General features: G+C 43.8%; 1 protein-coding gene across 2 annotated transcripts in view; it reads right to left on the bottom strand.

Annotated features, from left to right (window-relative positions):
* The window catches only part of LOC106604628 (polycomb group RING finger protein 3), a 51,786-nt gene that overhangs the window by 13,267 nt on the left and 12,002 nt on the right, over window positions 1-26,517 (bottom strand). For both annotated transcript variants that reach the window (XM_014199454.2, XM_014199453.2), the window contains exons 2-6: window positions 14,300-14,403; window positions 12,257-12,374; window positions 11,645-11,741; window positions 3,515-3,570; window positions 3,053-3,160 (exon numbers count right to left, since the gene is read on the bottom strand). In XM_014199454.2, coding sequence (XP_014054929.1) covers window positions 3,053-3,160; window positions 3,515-3,570; window positions 11,645-11,741; window positions 12,257-12,374; window positions 14,300-14,314 — 394 coding nt within the window. In that variant the 5' untranslated portion in view covers window positions 14,315-14,403. The remainder of the gene's footprint in view (window positions 1-3,052; window positions 3,161-3,514; window positions 3,571-11,644; window positions 11,742-12,256; window positions 12,375-14,299; window positions 14,404-26,517) is intronic.

The following is a 26,517-nucleotide window of genomic DNA, read 5'->3' as shown; positions in this document are numbered from 1 at the left end:
CCTGTGGTGCGTGTCCCTAGTCTGGCGCCTCCAAAGCCAGCCCCACGCATCAGGCCTTCAGTGCGCAGTCCCCATCCAGAGCTTCCAGCAACAGTTCCCCGTCCAGAGCTTCCGGCGACAGTTCCCCATCCAGAGCTTCCGGCGACAGTGCCCCGTCCAGAGCTTCCGGCGACAGTGCCCCGTCTAGAGTCGCCCTCCAGTCCGGAGCTCCCAGGGTCGCCCTCCAGTCCGGGGCTCCCCAGGGTCGCCCTCCAGTCCGGGGCTCCCCAGGGTCGCCCTCAGCCCGAGGTCTCAGCCCGAGGTCTTCAGCGATGCGCCTTAGTCCAGAGACTTCGGGAGGGGTAAATAATAATAAGCAGTTAGCGGGGGTGGACAGGTTAGGTTGGGGAGTAAGGCCAGAGCCTGAGCCACCTCCATAGTAGGAGGTTGGGGAGGTGTAGCACAAGAACCGTCGGTGACGGTGGCCACCCTCCCTTCCCTCCCTTTAGTTAGGGGATTATTTTTGTGTTGGGGTTTATTTTTAATTTTTTGTTGTTTAAGGTGCATCCGGGGTCTGCACCTTTTGGGGGGGGGGTACTGTCACGTCCTGACCAGTAAAGGGGCTGTTTTTTATTGTAGTTTGGTCAGGGCGTGGCAGGGGGTGTTTGTTTCGGGGTTGTTTGGGTTATGTTCTATGTTAGTGTATTTCTATGTTATTTCTAGTTGGTCTATTTCTATGTGGTGTTTATTGGGTTGACCTTCAATTGGCGGCAGCTGCTTCTCGTTGCCTCTGAAGGTCCTATTTATAGGGGTGTTTGTTCTATGGGGGTTTGTGGGTAGTTATTTCCTGGTTTAGTGTTTGTTGCACCTGAGGGGACTGTTTGGAGTCGTTTGTTTTGTATACGTGTTTATTTTGTTTTTCCTTCTTCAAATAAAAAAAAGAAGATGAGTATACATTTTCCCGCCGCGTCTTGGTCCACTCCTTACGACAATCGTGACAAGAGGAGGAGAGAAAAGAGTCTTCTCCACACACCGGGGTAGCTAAACTGGGGAACATAGTCTTAGAGCGGTGAGGCCAGCTCTTGTTCAATAAACCATATTATTGTTGGCTCCAGCGATTTGGGTCACTGTGATGGAAAACACCTTGGTAGAAAAGGGCCATGACAATCTCCCAATCGGGGTCAATTGAGTCAATTCCGTGAAGGCAAATCGAGGGACGTTATCTGAGCTCAGTTGTTTGTGGACAGCCATTTTCTCCCTCTCTCTGATTGGCGATGGGACTGGGGACCATCTTCTATTGTTCTCCCTTTGCTCTTCACAGCCCATCCCAAAGGGGATTGGCGGTAAGGCTTGAGATAATCTCAAGTGTAAACAGAGTGATTGCCGTTCAAGTGAGGGAAAATTGGATACGATTCACCTTCAGCCAATCTGAAAATAACTCAATGACACTAAGTATAAGGTGGACATTGTTTCCATTTTGGGAATAATTCTAGGAATAAGGCGATTGGACAGTGCTCTGATTGTAAACACTAATATTATTGAGTTTTAAAGACAAGAAACTAGTGGGCTAATATGAGTACTACATGTGACAGAAACTAGTGGGCTAATCTGAGTACTACATGTCACAGAGAAACTAGTGGGCTAATCTGAGTACGACATGTCACAGAGAAACTAGTGGGCTAATCTGAGTACGACATGTCACAGAGAAACTGGTGGGCTAATATGAGTACTACATGTGACAGAGAAACTGGTGGGCTAATCTGAGTACGACATGTCACAGAGAAACTGGTGGGCTAATCTGAGTACGACATGTCACAGAGAAACTGGTGGGCTAATATGAGTACTACATGTGACAGAGAAACTGGTGGGCTAATCTGAGTACGACATGTCACAGAGAAACTGGTGGGCTAATCTGAGTACTACATGTCACAGAGAAACTGGTGGGCTAATCTGAGTACTACAAGTCACAGAGAAACTGGTGGGCTAATCTGAGTACTACAAGTCATAGAGAAACTAGTGGGCTAATCTGAGTACTAGATGTCACAGAGAAACTGGTGGGCTAATCTGAGTACTACATGTCACAGAGAAACTAGTGGGCTAATCTGAGTACGACATATCACAGAGGAACTGGTGGGCTAATCTGAGTACTACATGTCACAGAGAAACTGGTGGGCTAATCTGAGTACTACATGTCACAGAGAAACTGGTGGGCTAATCTGAGTACTACAAATCACAGAGAAACTAGTGGGCTAATCTGAGTACTACATGTCACAGAGAAACTGGTGGGCTAATCTGAGTACTACATGTCACAGAGAATGTATTTTTCTCAGTGAATTATCTTTTACATAACTTGTTGACCATCTAAAAAACACATTTGTCTTCACGGAGGATATTGTTTCAAAGAGTCGGCATGTAAAAGAGAGAGAGAAAGCGAGAGAGAAAGAAAGAAAGGAAACGAGAGATAACAAGCAAGAGAAAGAGAACACAACAGCGAGAGAAATAGACAGAACATAAATATGACAATGAAAGCCTTTTTGAGCCCTTGAAATGAAGGTGCCATTATAGATGCATCCATTAGCACGCTCATGTCACTCCCCGCTTCGGGGTTTGGCTCTCAGGAAATCTGGGAGCAGGAGCTGCCGCCTGTCATTAGCCCACGAGCTCCGCACTATCTCTGTTTTGCTGGGCAGTGAGTGCAGACAAGGGTTTCATTTCTGCCAGGATTCTGTCAATGTAAGTGTGTTAGCCATGGCTCAGCCCAACCTACAGCGACAGCGGGGGGTAGCACGAGAGCAGTTCAACTTCCATTTGAGCGTTAATTACAAGAAATCAGAAAGGTTATTAAGTAAGTGATTAGGTCTGCTCTGTGACGACCCTCTGGGCACGCGTTTACAAAAACCCTCAGTGTCGGGCTGGGATGGAATGCGGCCGTGCATTACAGCCACCGCCACTTTCTCACACTGATTGGGTTGGGCTGAATCAAGGAACAAGGTGATACTAAGTGGAGGAAAATAGAGGGCGGATATGATGAGATGTGTGTGCCTGGGTTCCGGCAAGGCGAGCTGGGCCGTACCATTGCGTTGAGGATCTAGATGTTTCATGCTGCACAGCTCTCCTTTGATGTCCCCGGGCACTTCCATTCCCAGCTTCTGATAGAAGTCTCTTTGTTTTTTTATCTCCGCTGCAGGAGGGGAGAGTAGGGAATGAAAGAGAGAGACACAAGGGAGAATTAAGGCCTTGGTTTGGCTGAAGGTGCCTGTCACTAGGGATTCTTTAAGTCTGATATGGAGCAGTATTTTTCTCATTACAGTCCCACAGATACATCAATGAAGGCACATGTCAAATCCTTGATAGATATTCCAGGGCTATGTGCTTTGGGATGTTAGTTATTCAGTAACTCCGCCTCAATCTCACTGTACAAACAGATTGTAAGGAAACAGGGTTGAGAGATGTGTATGGGCAGAGAATAATAGTGAAAGTTTAATGTTATTGGTGAAGGGACAAGGAAAAAGATAAACCAATATGAGATAATTACCCTCTTGTAACCCCGGCACCAACTTGTAGACAATGTCTTGCATTGTTCGGTCATGGCTAGAGGAAAAGAGATATGAAATCTAGAAATTAGAAATCTAACAATGTATACTCACAGTTTAAGATATGTTAAACCCTGCTTACTCTGTCTTGTTCGGGAAGCTTTCACTATACTGTAACTGACGTTGACGAGACAGATAAGATCATTTGATTTGTAAAAAGATGATATACATAAATGCTGATCATACACACCTCCTAAATGTCAGCAGCACATGCTTGATGTGTGAACACCCTCTACCATTAAACAGCAAGAGTGACAGCTAAACACAGCGCCTCAACCACTGCCCAGCACAGCAGTGACCATACTCTATTTCAACAGCTGAAAAGCATTGTGACTAGCAGGACCCAGTGGGGTGTGTTGTGATGTCACGAGGACCCTGGAAATATATGTGGTGTTCCTGCCGTCTGGAGTGAAGGTCACTCCATCTATCTGCTGCTCAGGACCACAATTAGCTGATTCTCTCCCCGGGGCCGGCGAGAGCCGACCCCTTACCACGGTGGTAGCCAAACTTTGCCTCGCCCGAACACATCAAGGTGCGACAACTTTTTGACAGAGCCCTTGAATGCACAGGGGCGTGGGGGTGGATGGAGCCTCAATTAGCTTTTGCTTAAATATGCAATGAGCAAGATTTCCTAATGCTCGATGATGACACATACCCCTCATTTTTGGGAGAATATGACTTATCAGGAATGTTATATATATTATTCTACAATGTAGAAAATTGTAAAAATAAGGAAAAACCCTTGAATGAGTAGGTGTGTCCAAACTTTTGACTGTTCAAAAAAAAGAAGTTTGGACACACCTACTCATTCAAGGGGTTTTCCTTATTTTTACTATTTTCTACATTGTAGAATAATAGTGAAGACATCTAAACTATGAAATAACACATATGGAATCATGTAGTAACCAAAAAAGTGTTAAACAAATCAAAATATATTTGAGATTTGAGATTCTTCAAAGTAGCCACCCTTCGCCTTGATGACAGCTTTGCACACTCTTGGCATTCTCTCAACCAGCTTCATGAGGTAGTCACCTGGAATGCATTTCAATTAACAGGTGTGCCTTGTTAAAAGTTAATTTGGGGAATTTCTTTCCTTCTTAATAACCTGTTAGGGCTAGGGGGCAGTATTGACACGGCTGGATAAAAAACATACCCGATTTAATCTGGTTACCACTCCTACCCAGTAACTAGAATATGCATATACTTATTACATATGGATAGAAAACACCCTAAATTTTCTAAAACTGTTTGAATGGTGTCTGTGAGTATAACAGAACTCAAATGGCAGGTCAAAACCTGAGAGATTCCTTTACAGGAAGTGGCCTGTCTGACCATTTATTGAACTTCTTTTCCATCTCTATCATTTACTAAGGATCTCTGCTCTAACGTGACACTTCCCACGTCGTCCATAGGCGCTCAGAGCCCGGGAAAAAACAGAATGTCGTGATTCCAGCCCCAGGCTGAAACACATTATTGCCTTTCTCAAGTGGCCGATCAAGGGACACTGGGCTTATGCTCGTGACCCGACCGCCCCCGCCTTTGGGATTTTTTCCTCTGTTTGCCGAAAAGGAGATTCCCTGTCGGAATATTATCGCTTTTCTACGACAAAAATGTCGTAAAAATAGATTTTAAACAGCGGTTGACATGCTTCGAAGTACGGTAATGGAATATTTAGAATTTTATTGTCACGAATTGCGCCATGCGCGCGACACTTCTTTACTATTTCGGATAGTGTCTGGAACGCACGAACAAAACGCCGCTATTCGGATATAACGATGGATTATTTTGGACCAAACCAACATTTGTTATTGAAGTAGCAGTCCTGGGTGTGCATTCTGACGAAGACAACAAAAGGTAATCAAACTTTTATAATAGTAAATATGATTATGGTGAGTGCTAAACTTGCCGGGTGTCTAAATAAGCGAGCCCGTGATGCCTGGGCTATGTACTTAGAATATTGCAAAATGTGCTTTCACCAAAAAGCTATTTTAAAATCGGACATATCGAGTGCATAGAGGAGGTCTGTATCTATAATTCTTAAAATAATTGTTATGCTTTTTGTGAACGTTTATCGTGAGTAATTTAGTAAAATGTTAGCGAATTCCCCGGAAGTTTGCGGGGGGTATGCTAGTTCTGAACGTCACATGCTAATCTAAAAAGCTGGTTTTTGATATAAATATGAACTTGATTGAACAAAACATGCATGTATTGTATAACATAATGTCCTAGGGTTGTCATCTGATGAAGATCATCAAAGGTGAGTGCTGCATTTAGCTGTCTTCTGGGTTTTGGTGACATTATATGCTGGCTTGAAAAATGGGTGTCTGATTATTTCTGGCTTGGTACTCTGCTGACATAATCTAATGTTTTGCTTTCGTTGTAAAGCCTTTTTGAAATCGGACAGTGTGGTTAGATTAACGAGAGTCTTGTCTTTAAATAGCTGTAAAATAGTCATATGTTTGAGAAATTGAAGTAATAGGATTTTTAACGTTTTGAAAATCGCGCCACAGGCTGCCAGTGGCTGTTACGTAGGTGGGACGAATTCGTCCCGCCTAGCCCAGAGAGGTTAATGCATTTGAGCCAACCAGTTGTGTTGTGACAAGGTAGGGGGAATATACAGAAGATATCCCTATTTGGTAAAAGACCAAGTCCATATTATAGCAAGAACAGCTCAAATATGCAAAGAGAAACAACAGTCCATTATTAATTTAAGACATGAAGGTCAGTGAATGCGGAAAATTACAAGAACTTTAAAAGTTTCTTCAAGTGGAGTTGCAAAAACCATCAGGCTCTATGATGCAACTGGCTCTCATGAGGACCGCCACAGGAAAGGAAGACCCAGAGTTACATCTGCTGCAGAGGATAAGTTCACAAGAGTTAACTCCACCTCAGATTGCAGCCCAAATAAATGCTTCACAGAGTTCAAGTAACAGACACATCTCAACTGTTCAGAGGAGACTTCATGAATCAGGCCTTCATGGTCGAATTGCTGCAAAGAAACCACTACTAAAGGACACAAATAAGAAGAGACTTGCTTGAGCCAAGAAACACGAGCAATGGACATTAGGTTGGTGGAAATCTGTCCTTTGGTCTGATGAGTCCAAATTTGAGATTTCTGGTTCCAACCGCCATGTCTATGTAAGACGCAGAGTAACTGAACGAATGATCTCCGCATGTGTGGTTCCCACCGTGAAGCATGGAAGAGGAGGTGTGATGGTGTGGGGGTGCTTTGCTGGTGACACTGTCAGTGATTTATTTAGAATTGAAGGCACACTTAACCAGCATGGCTACCACAGCATTCTGCAGCGATACACCATCCAATCTGGTTTGCACTTATCATTTATTTTTCAACAGGACAATAACCCAAAACACACCTCCAGGCTGTGTAAGTGCTATTTGACCAAGGAGAGTGATGGAGTGCTGCATCAGATGACCTGGCCTCCACAATCACCCAACCTCAACCCAATTGAGATGGTTTGGGATGAGTTGGACCGCAGAGTGAAGGAAAAGCAGCCAACAAGTGCTCAGCATATGTGGGAACTCCTTCAAGACTGTTGGTAAAGCATTCCGCATGAAGCTGGTTAAGAGCATGCCAAGAGTGTGCAAAGCTGTCATCAAGGCAAAGGGTGGCTACTTTGAAGAATCTTAAATATAAAATATATTTTGATTTGTTTAACCTGTTATGGCTAGGGGGCAGTATTTTCATGGCCGGATAAAAAACATACCCGATTTAATCTGATTATTACTCCTGCCCAGAAACTAGAATATGCATATAATTATTAGCTTTGGATAGAAAACACTCCAAAGTTTCTAAAACTGTTTGAATGGTGTCTGTGAGTATAACAGAACTCATTTGGCAGGCCAAAACCTGAGAAGATTCCATGCAGGAAGGGCCCTGTCTGAGAATTTCTTGGCCTTCTTGATTATCTCTATCCATTACAGGGGATCTCTGCTGTTACGTGACACTTCCTACGGCTCCCATGGGCTCTCAGAAGGTGGCAAAAAGCTGAATCGTGGCTTTGCAGGCTCTGGCTGAAAAAAAGTAGCGCGTTTGGATAGTGGCTGCTCACAGTACTGTGAGACTCAGGCGCGTGCACGAGGGGACTCCATGTTTTATCTTTGAACGAAAACCACCGCTCCCGGTCGGAATATTATCGCTTTTTTACGAGAAAAATGGCATAAAAATTGATTTTAAACAGCGGTTGACATGCTTCGAAGTACGGTAATGGAATATTTAGAATTTTTTTGTCACGAAATGCGTCATGCGCGTGACCCTTATTTACACTTCGGATAGTGTCTTGAACGCACGAACAAAACGCCGCTATTTGGATATAACTATGGATTATTTTGAACCAAACCAACATTTGTTATTGAAGTAGCAGTCCTGGGAGTGCATTCTGACGAAGAACACCAAAGGTAATCAAACTTTTCTAATAGTAAATCTGACTTTGGTGAAGGCTAAACTTGCTTGGTGTCTAAATAGCTAGCCCGTGATGCCGGGCTATGTACTGAGAATATTGCAAAATGTGCTTTCACCGAAAAGCTATTTTAAAATCGGACACCTCGATTGCACAAAGGAGTTCTGTATCTATAATTCTTAAAATAATTGTTATGTTTTTTGTGAACGTTTATCGTGAGTAATTTAATAAATTCACCGGAAGTGTTCGGTGGGAATGCTAGTTCTGAACGTCACATGCTAATGTAAAAAGCTGTTTTTTGATATAAATATGAACTTGATTGAACAAAACATGCATGTATTGTATAACATAATGTCCTAGGGTTGTCATCTGATGAAGATCATCAAAGGTTAGTGCTGCATTTACCTGTGGTTTTGTTTTTTGTGACATTATATGCTAGCTTGAAAAATGGGTGTCTGATTATTTCTGGCTGGGTACTCTGCTGACATAATCTAATGTTTTGCTTTCGCTGTAAAGCCTTTTTGAAATCGGACAGTGTGGTTAGATAAAGGAGAGTCTTGTCTTTAAAATGCTGTAAAATAGTCATATGTTTGAAAAATTGAAGTTTTTGTATTTTTGAGGAATTTGTAATTCGCGCCACGCCTATCATTGGATATTGGAGCAGGTGTTCCGCTAGCGGAACGTCTAGATGTAAGAGGTTAACACTTTTTTGGTTACTACATGATTCTATGTGTGTTATTTCATAGTTTTGATATCTTCACTATTATTCTACAAGGTGTGTCCAAACTATATATATATATATATATATATATATATATATATATATATATATATATATATATATATATATATATATACACACACATATACACACACACACACACACACACACACACACACACACACACACACACACACACACATATATATATATTAGCGTAACTCAACTGTATCAGGGCTCCGGGCAGCCGAGCGGAAATGGAGGAAAACTAGCCTCCCTGCAGACCTGGCATCTTTTCACTCCCTCCTCTCTACATTTTCTTCCTCTGTTTCTGCTGCTAAAGCCACTTTCTACCACTCTAAATTCCAAGCATCTGCTTCTAACTCTAGGAAGCTCTTTGCCACCTTCTCCTCCCTCCTGAATCCTCCTCCCCCTCCCCCCCTCCTCACTCTCTGCGGATGACTTCGTCAACCATTTTGAAAAGAAGGTTGACAACATCCGATCCTCGTTTGTTAAGTCAAACGACACCGCTGGTCCTGCTCACATTGCCCTACCCTATGCTTTGACCTCTTTCTCCCCCTCTCTCCAGATGAAATCTTGTGACTTGTGACGGCCGGCCGCCCAACAACCTGCCCGCTTGACCCTATCCCGTCCTCTCTTCTCCAGACCATTTCTGGAGACCTTCTCCCTTACCTCACCTTCGTCATCAACTCATCCTTGACCGCTGGCTACGTCCCTTCCATCTTCAAGAGAGCGAGAGTTGCACCCCTTCTCAAAAAACCTACACTCGATCCCTCCGATGTCAACAACTACAGACCAGTATCCCTTCTTTCTTTTCTCTCCAAAACTCTTGAGCGTGCCGTCCTTAGCCAGCTCTCTTGCTATCTCTCTCAGAATGACCTTCTTGATCCAAATCAGTCAGGTTTCAAGACTGGTCATTCAACTGAGACTGCTCTTCTCTGTGTCACGGAGGCTCTCCGCACTGCTAAAGCTAACTCTCTCTCCTCTGCTCTCATCCTTCTAGACCTATCTGCTGCGTTTGATACTGTGAACCATCAGATCCTCCTCTCCACCCTCTCCGAGTTGGGCATCTCCGGCGCGGCTCACTCTTGGATTGCGTCCTACCTGACAGGTCGCTCCTACCAGGTGGCGTGGCGAGAATCTGTCTCTGCACCACGTGCTCTCACCACTGGTGTCCTCCAGGGCTCAGTTCTAGGCCCTCTCCTATTCTCACTATACACCAAGTCACTTGGCTCTGTCATATCCTCACATGGTCTCTCCTATCATTGCTACGCAGACGACACACAATTAATCTTCTCCTTTCCCCCTTCTGATAACCAGGTGGCGAATCGCATCTCTGCATGTCTGGCAGACATATCAGTGTGGATGACGGATCACCACCTCAAGCTGAACCTTGGCAAGACGGAGCTGCTCTTCCTCCCGGGGAAGGACTGCCCGTTCCATGATCTCGCCATCACGGTTGACAACTCCATTGTGTCCTCCTCCCAGAGTGCTAAGAGCCTTGGCGTGACCCTGGACAACACCCTGTCGTTCTCCACTAACATCAAGGCGAATGCTCTACAACATTCGCAGAGTACGACCCTGCCTTACACAGGAAGCGACGCAGGTCCTAATCCAGGCACTTGTCATCTCCCGTCTGGATTATTGCAACTCGCTGTTGGCTGGGCTCCCTGCCTGTGCCATTAAACCCCTACAACTCATCCAGAACGCCGCAGCCCGTCTGGTGTTCAACCTTCCCAAGTTCTCTCACGTCACCCCGCTCCTCCGCACACTCCACTGGCTTCCAGTTTAAGCTCGCATCTGCTACAAGACCATGGTGCTTGCCTACGGAGCTGTGAGGGGAACGGCACCTCCGTACCTTCAGGCTCTGATCAGTCCCTACACCCAAACAAGGGCACTGTGTTCATCCACCTCTGGCCTGCTGGCCCCCCTACCTCTGCGGAAGCACAGTTCCCGCTCAGCCCAGTCAAAACAGTTCGCTGCTCTGGCACCCCAATGGTGGAACAAGCTCCCTCACGACGCCAGGACAGCGGAGTCAATCACCACCTTCCGGAGACACCTGAAACCCCACCTCTTTAAGGAATACCTGGGATAGGATAAAGTAATCCTTCTACCCCCCCAACAAATTTTTTTTTTTTTAAAAGGTGTGCTATTGTAAAGTGGTTGTTCCACTGGATATCATAAGGTGAATGCACCAATTTGTAAGTCGCTCTGGATAAGAGCGTCTGCTAAATGACGTAAATGTAAAATGTATCAGTTCATCATAAGCCCAAAAGTATTTGCATGAAATATGGTTAGATTGCTTGTGTTTTCATCCTCTCAGCACCAGTAATAGTAGCAGTTGTTTTGATCTCTGCCTCTCACACCTAGATTGAACCTGTTCCATGATTTGTGTTTAAAAAAAATTATGCACTGCTGTATCTTTCACCTGTTTAAATGTTTGGCATTCATGAACTTTTTATTTTAAACAAACAACTACTCCGAGATGGGCCTTTCCATTAAAATAGGGGCATATGCCTAATGACTAGATAGCAGGTAGACATTTAAGTTGGCGAACATCCCAGTGGCCACAATTCTAATCAGAACCTACTGCCCCAACACTGGACAACAGTCGCTTTAGTGTGTGTGTGTGTGTGTGTGTGTGTGTGTGTGTGTGTGTGTGTGTGTGTGTGTGTGTGTGTGTGTGTGTGTGTGTGTGTGTGTGTGTGTGTGTGTGTGTGTGTGTGTGTGTGTAAATATGCATGTATTCTGTTGTTGTGTGTTCCTCCTCCACTCCCCTCTCCTTTGACACTACATTGTTCATTGGACAGTGCTGCTGCCCCCTAGTGGTGGGTCTCTGTGCCGCACACTGATGAAACCCAACACTGAGCGGGTAAGGGGAAGGTGGTTTAATGTCCAGGCTGCTCACTCACCCGATGTACTGCAGTGGATGGCTCTGGTGAATGACAATCCTGCACGTGGGACAGGTGTTGTTCTCCTCAAGGTACTTCACTAGACAGCTTCTGCAGACTGGAAGACACGCAGAGAGACACGCCCCTTCCATAATCAGCATTATGGGTGTCTCCTATCTTTTTAGGTTCTAAAAAAGTGAAGCTTTTTGGAGAGAGAGCAATGTGAGTCTCGTTGCTGCATGTCTGGGGGGGGTGAGAGAAAGTCATTTTCACCAGAGGATTATGATTAAAGCTATCCACTGTACACTCTACATTGACATTCGGTAAATTAAGACTTTCCACCTGTGGTACAATGGCTCCCTCTAGGGCATGACTGACCTACTACATTACTTGCGTTGCCACTGACATTCATGCAAATACATCTCTATCATTACTACAACTACTTTGTGGGGGAGGTTTGCTTGATTGTTGTGATAATTACACTTTATTGTAACAACGAAAATGTATATTCTTGTATGAAACCTTATGCATGAAGCCCTCATAAAGATACAAGAGCAGTGTTACTATCTGAAGACTGTGTATTTACATTTACGTCATTTAGCAGACGCTCGAGTGCCATCGGCAGGTACTCACAAGTGTGTAAGCACTCCGTGACAGTAGTGGCATCTATCAGGTACCCCTCACACAGGCGACAAGTGATGTGGGCGTTGATGTCCCACAACTTGATCTTCCTGGTTAGCGTCTCAGGGTTCTGGGGAGAAGAAGGACAAAAAAACATGCTGAGTCCAAACGCAAGTTGTTCTGTTTTGTTTATTTTGAACATTCTAAGGGTACCTCCCAATTCAGTTTTGACAAAAGACTAAAAGATAAAGACCTGTCAACTGTCCAACTCATTTGTTTCAAGGTCATGCAGAGTACTGCTTTGTACACAGTGCCTTCAGAAAGTATTCATACCCCTTGACTTAATCCCCATTTTGTGGTGTTACAGACTAAATTGTGTGTTCACACCCATCTACACACAATACCCCATAATGACAAAGTCAAAACATGTTTTCAGAAAGCTTTGCAAATGTATTGAAAACTAAATACAAAAATATCTAATTTACATAAGTATTCACACCCCTGAGTCAATAACATCACCTTTGACAACGATTACAGCTGTGAGTCTTTCTGGGTAAGTCTCTAAGAGCTTTCCACACCAGGATTGTGCAACATTTACACATTATTCTTTTTCTAATTCTTCAAGCTCTGTCAGAATGGTTGTTGATCATTGCCAGACAGCCATTTTCAAGTCTTGCCATAGACTTTCATGCCGATTTAAGTCAAAACTGGAACTAGGCCACTCAGGAACATCAATGTAGTCTTGGTAAGCAACTCCAGTGTATATTTGGCCTTGTGTTTAAGGTTATTGTCCTGTTGAAAGGTGAATTTGTCTCCTAGTGTCTGTTGAAAAGCAGACTTAACCAGGTTTTCCTCTAGGATTTTGCCTGTGCTTAGCTCTATTCGGTTTTCGTTTAATACAAAAAAAAACTCCCTAGTCCTTGCCGATGATAAGCAAACCCATAACATGATGCAGCCACCACCATGCTTTTGCACATCTGTCTTATTGCAAACAGGATGCATGTTTTGGGAATATTTCAATTCTATACAGGCTTCCAACTTTTCACTCTGTCATTTAGCTTAGCATTGTGGAGTAACAACTGAGGTTGGATCAACAACATTGTATTCTCCTATCACAGCCATTAAACTCTAACTGTTTTAAGGTCAACATTGGACTCATGGTGAAATCCCTGAGCGGTTTCCTTCCTCTCCGGCAACTGAGTTAGAAAGTACGGCTGTATCTTTGTTGTAACTGGGTGTATTGATACACCATCCAAAGTGTAATTAATAACTTCACCATGCTCAAAGGGATATTCAATATCTGCTTTTTACATTTTTACCCATATACCAATAGGGGCCCTTCTTTGCGAGACACTGGAAATCCTCCCTGTCCTTTGTGGTTGAATGTGGGTTTGAAATTCAGTGCTCGACTGAGGGACCTTACAGACAACTAACTGTATGTGTGGGGTACAGAGATGAGGTAGTCATTCAAAAATCATGTTAAACACTATTATTGCACACAGAGTGAGTCCATGTAATATTATGTGACTTGTTAAGCACATTTTTACTCCTGAACTTATTTAGACTTGCCATAACAAAGGAGTTGAATACTTATTGACTAAAGACATTTCAGCTTTTCATTTTTTATTTATTTGTAAAAATGTCTAAAAACAAAATTCTACTTTGATATTATGGGTTATTGTTTGTAGGCCAGCGACAGAAAATCTCAATCTATTTTAAATTCAGACTGTAACAACAAAACGTGGAAAAAGTCAAGGGGTGTGAACACTTACTGAAGGCACTGTCGAGACAGACAGACAGACAGACAGACAGACAGACAGACAGACAGACAGACAGACAGACAGACAGACAGACAGACAGACAGACAGACAGACAGACAGACAGACAGACAGACAGACAGACAGACAGACAGACAGACAGACAGACAGACAGACAGACAGGCAGGCAGGCAGGCAGGCAGGCAGGCAGGCAAACAAGCAGTCAGTCAGAGAGACAGCGGCAGAGTGAGGCAGAGACATGAAACTCCATTCATGGTGGGTGATTGTCTTGGCTTACCCCTAATGCCGCCATGTGTTGACTGGGGATGATTTGGCAGCCACGTCTCTTCCTGCAGACACGAGGTGGTGTTAGCTCCGCATCATGGATGCCCTTTCATGTGGCTAGGAGAGAACACAGAAAGACAACAACACGGTTAGAATTCTTTGTGTTCTACAGCAGTGGTGGTTCCCCCAAAGTCCCTTGTACCATGGGATAAAACAGTGTTTCTAGCCCAGGGTCCTCCAACTCCTATCCTGGAGAGCAGTGTTGGAATACCGATGTGTTACCACTGGACTGGAACAAAAGCATGTAGTCACCCAGCAGCTCTCCAGGACAGGAGTTAGAGAGGCTCATTCTAGCCTTATCCCAATCATGAACTAAACTGAGACCAGACAAATATTGGAGTACAGAATTTATCTGCCTGATATCAGGCTTATCTTGAACTGCAACCACTTTAGAGTTGGCTATGACCCACCATTTCTTGGGACACTGCTCTACAGACCTGAAATGAACCTGGGAAAGTGCTCAGACTATTGAAACAACATTTATACAATGAGACCATTGTATGGAGTGGAGACGTCCCTGAATTAATTTAACAAAATAAGAACCATATTTAAAGTAACTTCAGATCCAGTAAAGCCTAAAAATAAATATTGGACCTAATATTTCCAGGAGAAAAAGTGGTGTCCCCACATGACACGAGGACTGACGTATAGCAGTTCTTAGTCACTCTATTAGACAGAGGCCTAGAGATTCACTCCCCATTCTGAGCCAGAACGCCACTCTATTAGACAGAGGCCTAGAGATTCACTCCCCATTCTGAGCCAGAACGCCACTCTATTAGACAGCGGTCTAGAGATTCACTCCTCATTTTGAGCCAGAACGCCACTCTATTAGACAGAGGCCTAGAGATTCACTCCCCATTCTGAGCCAGAACGCCACTCTATTAGACAGAGGCCTAGAGATTCACTCCCCATTCTGAGCCAGAACGCCACTCTATTAGACAGAGGCCTAGAGATTAACTCCCCATTCTGAGCCAGAACGCCACTCTATTAGACAGAGGCCTAGAGATTAACTCCCCATTCTGAGCCAGAACGCCACTCTATTAGACAGAGGCCTAGAGATTCACTCCCCATTCTGAGCCAGAACGCCACTCTATTAGACAGAGGCCTAGAGATTAACTCCCCATTCTGAGCCAGAACGCCACTCTATTAGACAGAGGCCTAGAGATTCACTCCCCATTCTGAGCCAGAACGCTTTGAGTTGTGAGCTCCAAAAACCTCTTTGACTTGGCATGAGATGGACTCCCACAGCTTTTTCTAGCCTATTGATCTTAAATGTGAATTCTCTTTTACTCAGTCTGGGACAATACAAGTCTGCCTGTGTGCTTTTGTCTGCTCACCAGACCATGACATTAGTCCACTTACTCCATTGAGGTGAGTGAAGGAAGGCTGCTGAGCATCTATTAGGGGTTCTCTATCACCTGGGCTGCGTACCAAACCATGTAACACAGTTGCTGTAACAGTTGCCAGACTGTCAGGGTTGAACAAGTGCATTCAGTTGCAGAGCAATTGCAAGTGCGTTGACAGGACGTGTTTACCTCCTGCCGTATCAAAATGACCCAGGACGTGTTTACCTCCTGCCGTATCAAAATGACCCAGGACGTGTTTACCTCCTGCCGTATCAAAATGACCCAGGACGTGTTTACCTCCTGCCGTATCAAAATGACCCAGGACGTGTTTACCTCCTGCCGTATCAAAATGACCCAGGACGTGTTTACCTCCTGCCGTATCAAAATGACCCAGGACGTGTTTACCTCCTGCCGTATCAATATGACCCAGGACGTGTTTACCTCCTGCCGTATCAAAATGACCCAGGACGTGTTTACCTCCTGCCGTATCAAAATGACCCAGGACGTGTTTACCTCCTGCCGTATCAATATGACCCAGGACGTGTTTACCTCCTGCCGTATCAAAATTACCCAGGACGTGTTTACCTCCTGCCGTATCAAAATGACCCAGGACGTGTTTACCTCCTGCCGTATCAAAATGACCCAGGACGTGTTTACCTCCTGCCGTATCAAAATGACCCAGGACGTGTTTACCTCCTGCCGTATCAAAATGACCCAGGACGTGTTTACCTCCTGCCGTATCAAAATGACCCAGGACGTGTTTACCTCCTGCCGTATCAAAATGACCCAGTGTTGTAACCCTGTGTTTTGTTTACTACTGGGTTGTATTTACTACTTGCTTTCAATGACATTTTTCTCAAGACCTGTTCGACTCCGGTCCAAGCCTCTTACAGAGACAACTGAACGAGAGTGCTTCATCAATGAATAAGATGATAAGGGAAATTCCACGGTACCGGAATTACGCTTTGACTCAGACTTTTCACTTTCAAACGTACGCCAAACACAGTTTAACCATTCTATGCACAAGGACTTTCACAAAAACACATTTACTGGAAGAACTGTGCAAATGCAAAGTTTGGTAACAGAATTACTGTAAAATCTCCCTCAGTTTTTTATGTGACCACGTTTTCCAGAAACTCTTAAATATCTGCTCCCAATTAAGATTCAAAAACATCTGCTGAAAGAATGACACCTTGAGTTTGCAAAAAAAAGTAGGTGAAGTGGATTTACACCCGGTAACGGAATTACGGTGACGGTATTACATCACGTCCCTGATCTGTACTGTACACAAATGCATAATTCTGGATATGAATGTCATTCTCTTCATGGTGATGTATCCCGAATAGGTAAACAAACGTAGTAATATGGAATATCCTTATTTTGCATATTTAGATATTATTCTAAACACTGGCATTTATTGTAATGGACTCCGCCCCCAAAAAAGACCACATTTGAAACAATCTGAACCAATCATAGATGTCTACGTTTCACAAGTTTGGACATCACAGTAGAGCACAGCACAGTACAGCACTGGACAACACAGCACAGTAGAGTTCAGTACATTATACTGTACTCTTCTCTAGTGTGCACTACTGTACTGAACTATACAGTACTATAATGTACTCTACTTTCCTGTACTCTATTGTGATCTACTGTAAGTGTAGTGTCCTGTACTGTCCAAACTTGTGAAACATCGACGTCTATGATTGGTCCGGCCTGACCAAATTTCAACTACTTTTCAACATCCACGGATGTCCATTGTCGGTCGGTGCTTAGTGGGTAAGGCTGCTGGTTACAGTAAATGGAAAGAGGGTAGGTGTCAGTAAGAGCTGGCATTAACGAGAGAGAGAGAGAGAGAGAGAGAGAGAGAGAGAGAGAGAGAGAGAGAGAGAGAGAGAGAGAGAGAGAGAGAGAGAGAGAGAGAGAGAGAGAGAGAGAGAGAGAGAGAGAAGTTGTCCAGACAGTTTTCACAGTCTTGCTTTGACCACCAGACAACAGAAAGACAAAGAAAACAGTTATGAGCTGAACATAACAGTATGGCAGTGGAAGGGAGGACAGTACCAGGTGACCCAACAGTGGTTTGTGACTACTATGATTGTAGCCAATTTCTTTGCAGTAATTCGATTCCAGATGTTTCTGTAATTCACTTAATAATTCATAAACAAACTTGATATCTTTAAAAACACAAACTAATTGGTAGGTCTACCTTTACTTGTAACAGAATTACAAGGCAACAATTCTTGAACTTACAGAAGGTAAACAATTTCTCTTTCTTGTTGATATTATTTGACAGGGGTCTTTATTGTCTTTTGATGTATTTCTGATACATTTTAAGACTTATTCTGGTCGACGTTTTCTAAGACTCCTTTTCCATATGTTTGACAAGAAATAAAAGCCTTTGCTTTTTCCTAATGGATGGAAAATGACTGAAAAATGTATATATGCCTTAATTTCTAAAAAAAATATAGACTCTTAGCTTTTATTTGACACCCAAATTGACATGATCCTATGAACTTCCCATGTATAAATGAAGTTGCTGAAGGTTTGGTTGAACCGTAACACCTGCAGGTTCCTGATGGAGGCACAGTCGTTCAACACGACACTGGATGTCAGAGAACATCACATTGACCCACCATTGACAAGTCAATCTAGCCAATCTAGAGTGAATGCTTGTCCAAACTGCTCTGAGTGAACTGGGCCTATAACTAATGTCGTCCTCAATACACAGGCAATGTGATTGATGCTTCAATGGGTCCTCTTTATCCCTTATCCAGAAATGAGTGTGGTAGAGATGACTCATGGCGGATGTGCTATGGTGTTTCAAGCACGCCACTGCTTTTCAATTGCAGATTCAGAAGAAAACACTGCAGGTTGATTCAGAATGTTTACGCTGTATCTAAGGTGCTAATGCATAAAACAAACAAACTCTGTAAGCGGTTCCTCTCAGGAAGTCACGTCATTGGATCTTGAGGCAAAACCGCACGTCTTTAAAACACAGCGTGAACATCCTGAGTGATTCCTTTGTGTTTTTGTCCTTTATCTGCAATGGATTGCGTCAAAGTCTGTTACAACACTATATACCATCTAATAATAGCCATTTAGCAGATGCTTTTATCCAAAGCAACTGTCATGTGTGCATACATTTTCCGTATGGGTGCCCGCAGTGGGAATCGAACCCATGACTCTTGGTGTTGCAAGAGCCATGCTCTAATGACTGAGCCACACAGGACCAACCATCTGGTTGGATAACAGTAAAACGTCAAGATAGTCATAGTAAGATAATGGATTCTTTTGTTTTTTCTCTCCAGATCATGAATCTGAGAACATTAATATTTTATGACAAAACATCACTGTACTTTACACAGACTGTGATAAAAGTCACAGCAGTCTACTTTATTCTGAGACAGGAGTTTAAAGGAGCATTTATATCTTGTTTTGCTTGGCTACAACATGAGGATCTTTGTTTTTGTAGATCTGTGTCTGGTGTCAAAGAGCCTCAAAGGTTCCGCAGCATGAAAGACGGCTGACTTATAGGAATACTAGGATCAGTCGAGTTACAGCATGTCAGATCTGTTATAGTGAGGGAAAGGTATTGCATTGTTGGACATTTAGAATGCACACATTATAGGCCTACTACATTATAGACATTATAGTCACATAAATGTTCCTGATCTATAAGATGAGAACATCCACATATTGCAGTATTGAGTAAAACCATAACTGCACAGTGCACCGCAACTTGTAGCTCGTATCAGCCTTCTATTTACAATAGAATTTTCAAACAGAAGGCTGTTTTGTATCCTCTGAAAATTCAAGTGTGTTGCTAAAGTCAAATGTTGTCTCTTAGAATAAATAAATCAAATAGAAAACTAATTTGAAACTGGGTGAGCGGTTTTACATAGAGTTAGCCTAGCCGTAGAGGACTAGACCACACTGCCTGCTAACAGAAATAGGCTAGCAGTTGTGGATGGAGGGGAAATCCATTTGAAATCAATAACTTTTTGACAGCATCACTTTTGATTTAAACTAAACTTTTCATATACGTTTGCCCATGGAAGAAGTGGTCAGAAAGTGACTTTTTGGACCTGAATGCCAAAACATTCATGAGATAGAGGTGCTCAAGTTGACCCGTTTTGCATACCCCACCCTACCATGAGACATCCATGTCATCACTGGAAAAGATAAACGGATGAGTTTGATATCATTTAGTGTGTGGTCAAACAATTGTATTATTTCTTGAACACTTAAAACATTTTTTATAAATATTGACAGTTTTACATCTTTAATGACAATTATCTAAAAACACGTAAACTGTGCTGTAGCTTAGACCCTATTTCACATCATTTGAGGTTTTTGTGTTGTGCCAACCATCAGTTTAGAGACAACATGTTCTTGAATACAGGTGGGTGTCATGTCAATCATAGAAATAGAATGAATAGAATATACATTTCCCTTCAGACCACTGCAATTTGACTGGTACACCATTGAAATGTAGATTTAATTGAAATGTTACCTTCTAATTACTACCACAAAGATGACCGCCGGTCCACCCCCCATCGAATGTCAACATAAATGGTCATGTCTGCAGTGATGTAAAGTACTTAAGTAAAAATACTTGAAAGTACACCTTAAGTTGTTTTGGGGGGTATCTGTACTTTACTATGTATATTTTTGACAAACTTTTACTTTACTTAACTACATTCCTAAAGAGAATTAAGTACTTTTTACTCCATACATTTTCCCTGACACCAATAAGTACTCATTATATTTTGAATGCTTAGCAGGAGAATAAAATGGTCTAATTCACACACAAAGAACATCCCTGGTCATCCCTACCGTTTTTAGATAATTGATGTTAAAAGGTTAAAAAAAGGATGGATTGTTTTTTATTTTATTTTAAATCCCAGAAATGATACAGTAGTTTGACAACTCTGTCATCTTTCAAATGATACCAATCTCTACCGTTTATCTCTTCCAGTGATGACATGGATGTCTCATGAGAGGGTGGGGTATGCAAAACGGGTCAACTTTGAGCACCTCTATCTCGTGAATGTTTTGTTCTTTCGGGTCCAAAAAATAACTTTCTGACCACTTCTACAATGGACAAATATGTATGGAAGGTTTCGTTTAAAATCAAAAGGGGTGCTGTCAAAAAGTTATTGAATTCTAATGGATTTACCCTAGAGAGAGTTCATTTCAGGGCACAAGAACTTGAAGAGTTCAATCAAAGTGCCCTGACTTGACCCTGTGGAGAGCCGACAGGGTGGATCATGTGTCATATCTAAGTTAATAGGAACCCCATAAAGCCTTGCCTGGTGCAGACCATGCTCATGCGGAATGACACACACACACACACACACACACACACACACACACACACACACACACACACACACACACACACACACACACACACACACACACACACACACACACACAAAATACTAGAGATGTATTTCTCAGAAATAAATAAAAAGCTAAGCCTGTACGTCTACACAAACACACGTGCACACACATCTAGTCATTGATGGGTTGTGTGTCAATGCTGATGATGGCATACACACAGAAACAGACACGCACACACTTTGGCATCACAAAGAGCCCCTGTTGGCAGCCTGTGGGCAGTGGAGTGTTTGGGTCCAATGTAGACTGGGTGCCAGCCTGAGAGTCAGACACTGAGGCCTGTTTCAACAGAGGGAGCCAGGATGCATTGGATTCACTTCAAAAACACACACACCACACACACGTGCATTCGAGCGCGCACACACGCACACACACACTGTTTATTCTACCCTTCTAAATACTCTGAAAGTCCTGACTGACTCGTGAATGAGAGTTGGTGCCAGTAGGGACAGACAGACAATACAAGTGATCAAAAGTGAAGCAAGCTGCACTAATGTGATGGGATGCCAGAAGGCCTTTTATGTAGTGCATTTAGGCCCTAGCTGATTCCCTGGTCAATTTATGTATGGGTTAAGGCAATGGACAGTGATTGCTGTAGTTTGAAAAAATGGACCCCATCTCGGGCAGCGCATAGAACACAGACATAATCAAGGAGATACACAGACATTATCAAGGAGAAGAAACCCTATCATCATCATCATGATGATGGCGCCGACAGAGAGGGTCGCCTTGCTTCACGTTCTTAGGAAACTATGCAGTATTTTGTTTTTTATGTATTATTTCTTACACTGTTACCCCAGGAAATCTTAAGTCTTATTACATACGGCCGTGAGGAACTATTGGATATAAGAGCAACGTCAACTTACCAACATTACGACCAGGAATACGACTTTCCCGAAGCGGATCCTCTGTTTGGTCCACCTCCCAGGACAATGGATCGGATCCCAGGAAGCGACCAAAAACAACAGCGCCGCAGAACGGGCAGACGGAGCGGTCTTCTGGTCAAGCTCCGTAGACGGGCACATCGCTCACCGCTCCCGAGTATACTACTCGCCAATGTCCAGTCTCTTGACAACAAGGTAGACGAAATTCGAGCAAGGGTTGCCTTCCAGAGAGACATCAGAGAATGTAATATTCTCAGTTTCATGGAAATATTGCTCACTCGGGGTACGTTATCAGTCGGTACAGCCACCCGGTTTCTTCACGCATCGCGCCGACAGAAACAAACATCTCTCTGGTAAGAAGGGTGGGGGTGTATGCCTAATGATTAACGAGACGTGGTGTGATCATAACAACATACAGGAACTCGTCCTTTTGTTCACCTGACCTAGAATTCCTTACAATCAAGTGCCGACCGCATTATCTACCAAGAGAATTCTCTTCGATCATAATCACAGCCGTGTATATCCCCCCCAAGCAGACACATCGACGGCCCTGAAAGAACTTCATTGGACTCTATATAAACTGGAAACCACATATCCTGAGGCTGCATTTATTGTAGCTGGGGATTTTAACAAGGCTAATCTGAAAACAAGGCTCCCTAAATTTTATCAGCATATTGAATGCGCGACCCGGGCTAGCAAAATTCTGGATCATTGCTACTCTAACTTCCGCGACACATACAAAGCCCTCCCTCGCCCTTCTTTTGGCAAATCTGACCACGACTTCATTTTGTTGCTCCCAGCCTATAGACAGAAACTAAAACAGGAAACGCCTGTGCTCAGGTCTGTTCAACGCTGGTCCGACCAATCTGATTCCACGCTTCAAGATTGCTTCAATCACGTGGACTGGGATATGTTCCGGATAGCCTCAGACAACAACAGTAATGTATACGCTGATTCGGTGAGCGAGTTTATTAGTAACTACATCTGTGATGTTGTACCTACGGTGACTATTAAAACCTTCCCCAACCAGAAACCGTGGATTGATGGCAGCATTTGCGCAAAACTGAAAGCGCAAACCACCGCTATTAATCATGGCAAGGCGACCGGAAACATGATCGAATACAAACAGTGTAGCTATTCCCTCCGCAAGGCAATCAAACAAGCTAAGCGTCAGTATGGAGACAAAGTAGAGTCGCAATTCAACGACTCAGACACGAGACGTATGTGGCAGGGTCTACAGTCAATCACAGATTACTAAAAGAAAACCAGCTCCGTCGCGGACACTGATGTCTTGCTCCCAGACAAACTAAACAACTTCTTTGCTCACTTTAAATACAATACAGTGCCACTGACACGGCCCACTACCAAAACCTACGGCTCTCCTTCACCGCAGCCGAAGTGAGTAAAACATTTAAACGTGTTAACCCTCACAAGGCTGCCAGCTCAGACAGCTTCCCTAGCCGCGTCCTCAGAGCATGCGCAGACTAGCTGGCTGGTGTGTTTACGGACATATTCAATAAATCCCTATCCCAGTCTGCTGTTCCCACATGCTTCAAGAGGGCCACCATTGTTCCTATTCCAAGAAAGCTAAGGTAACTGAGCTAAATGACTATCGCCACGTAGCACTCACTTCCGTCATCATGAAGTGCTTTGAGAGACTAGTCAATGATCATATCACCTCCACCCTACCTGACACCCTAGACCCACTCCAATTTGCTTACCGCCCCAATAGGTCCACAGACGACGCAATCACAATCACACTGCACACTGCCCTAACCCATCCGGACTAGAGGAATACCTATGTAAGAATGCTGTTCATCGATTACAGCTCAGCATTTAACACCATAGTACCCTCCAAACTCGTCATTAAGCTAAAGACCCTGGGGCTTGACACCACCCTGTGCTACTGGGTCCTGGACTTTCTGACGGCCGCTCCCAGGTGGTGAGGGTAGGAAACAACATCTCCAAACCGCTGCCCCACAAGGGTGCGTTCTCAGCCCTCTCCTGTACTCCCTGTTCACCCATGACTGCGTGGCCATGCACGCCTCCAACTCAATCATCAAGTTTGCAGACGACACTACAGTGGTAGGCTTGATTACCAACAACGGCGAGACGGCCTACAAGGGAGGAGGTGAGGGCCCTCGGAGTGTGGTGTCAGGAAAATAACCTCACACTCAACATCAACAAAACAAAGGAAAGGATCGTGGACTTCAGGAAACAGCAGAGGGAGCACCCCCCTATCCACATCGACGGGACAGTAGTGGAGAAAGTGGAACATTTTAAGTTCCTCGGCGTACACATCACGGACAAACTGAAATGGTCCACCCACACAGACAGCGTGGTGAAGTAGGCGCAACAGCACCTCTTCAACCTCAGGAGGCTGAAGAAATTTGGCTTGTCCCCAAAAACACTCACAAACTTTTACAGATGCAGAATCAAGAGCATCCTGTCAGGCTGTATCACCGCCTGGTACGGCAACTGCTCCGCCCACAACCGTAAGGCTCTCCAGAGGGTTGTGAGCTCTGCACAACGCATCACCGGTGGCAAACTACCGGCCCTCCAGGACACCTACACCACCCAATGTCACAGGAAGGCCAAAAAGATCATCAAGGACAACAACCACCCGAGCCACTGCCTGTTCACCCCGCTATCATCCAGAAGGCGAGGTCAGTACAGGTGCATCAAAGCTGGGACCGAGAGACTGAAAAACAGCTTCTATCTCAAGGCCATCAGACTGTTAAACAGCCATCACTAACATTGAGTGGCTGCTGTCGACATACTGACTCAAATCTCTAGCCACTTTAATAATTAAAAATTGGATGTAATAAATGTATCACTAGTCACTTTAAACAATGCCATTTTATATAATGTTTACATACCCTTCATTACTCATCTCATATGTATATACTGTACTCTATACCATCTACTGCATCTTGCCTATGCCGTTCGGCCATCGCTCATCCATATATTTATATGTATTCTTATTCATTCCTTTACACTTGTGTGTATAAGGTAGTTGTTGTGAAATTGTTAGATTACTTGTTAGATATTACTGCACGGTCGGAACTAGAAGCACAAGCACTTCGCTACACTCGCATTAACATCTGCTAACCATGTGTATGTGACCAATAAAATTTGATTTGATTTGATTTGATCAGACTACTGCAACAGGAGTGAGACGGGGAAGGGATAAGGAACAAACAAGCCATGTTGTTTTCTTTCATTAACTCAGTAGCACAGACCATCAGCTAAAAACTTGGTTTAAGAGAACTTTGGGGGCCTCCCGAGTGGCGCAGAAGTCTAAGGCACTGCATCGCAGTTCTAAAGACGTCACTACAGACCTGGGTTAGATCCCAGGCTGTATCACAACCGGCCGTGATTGGGAGTCCTATAGGGTGGCGCACAATTGGCCCAGCGTCGTCCGGGTTAGGGGAGGGTTTGGCTGGGGGGGGCTTTACTTGGCTCATCGCGCTGTAGCGACACCTGGTGGTGGGCCGAATCACTGCAGGCTGACCTCGGTCGTCAGTTTCCTCCGACACATTGGTGCGGCTGACGGGTTAAGCGGGCAGGTGTTAAGAAGCGAGGTCTGGTGAGTCATGTTTCAGAGGACGTCTTACTCAACCTTCGCCTCCTGAGCCCATAGGGGAGTTGCAGTGATCAGACAAGATTGAAATTGGGGAGAAAAAGGGGGTAAAATACAACAACAAATTATATATATATATATATATATATATATATATATATATATATATATAATTAAAATATACACACACAATGCCTTCGGAAAGTATTCAGACCCCTTGATCTTGGTTTCATCAGACCAGAGAATCTTGTTTCTCATGGTCAAAGAATCTTTTGGTACCTTTTGGCAAACTCCAAACGGGCTGTCATGTGCCTTTTACTGAGGAGTCGCTTCCATCTGGCTACTCTACCATAAAGGCCTGATTGGGGGAGTTCTGCAGAGATGTTTGTCCTTCTGGAAGGTTCTCCCATCTCCACAGAGGAACTCTAGAGCTCTGCCAGAGTGACCATCGGGTTCTTGGTCACCTCCCTGACCAAGGCCCTTCTCCCCCAATTGCTCAGTTTGGCTGGACGGCCAGCTCTAGGAAGAGTCTTGGTTTTTCCAAACTTCTTCCATTTAAGAATGATGGAGGCCACTGTGTTCTTGGAGACCTTCAATGCAGCAGAAATGTTTTGGTACCCTTCCCCAGATCTGTGCCTCAACACAATCCTGTCTTGGAGCTCTATGAACAAATCCTTCAACCTCATGGCTTGGTTTTTGCTCTGACATGCACTGTCAGCTGTGGTACCTTATATAGACAGGTGTGTGCACCTTTCCAAATCATGTCCAATCAATTGAATTTACCACAGGTGGACTCCAATGAAGTTGTAAAAACATCTCAAGGATGATCAATGGAAACAGGATGCACCTGAACTCAATTTCGAGTCTCATAGCAAAGGGTCTGAATACTTAGGTAAATAAGGTATTTCTGTTTTTATTTAATCAATTCTAGAATAAGGCTGTAACGTAACAAAAT

The sequence above is a fragment of the Salmo salar genome, chromosome ssa05 (genome assembly GCF_905237065.1).
Source record: "Salmo salar chromosome ssa05, Ssal_v3.1, whole genome shotgun sequence".
NCBI classification, from domain to species: domain Eukaryota; kingdom Metazoa; phylum Chordata; class Actinopteri; order Salmoniformes; family Salmonidae; genus Salmo; species Salmo salar.
Note: the sequence above shows the minus strand (reverse complement) of the source record. Positions and strands in the feature narration are given on the sequence as shown.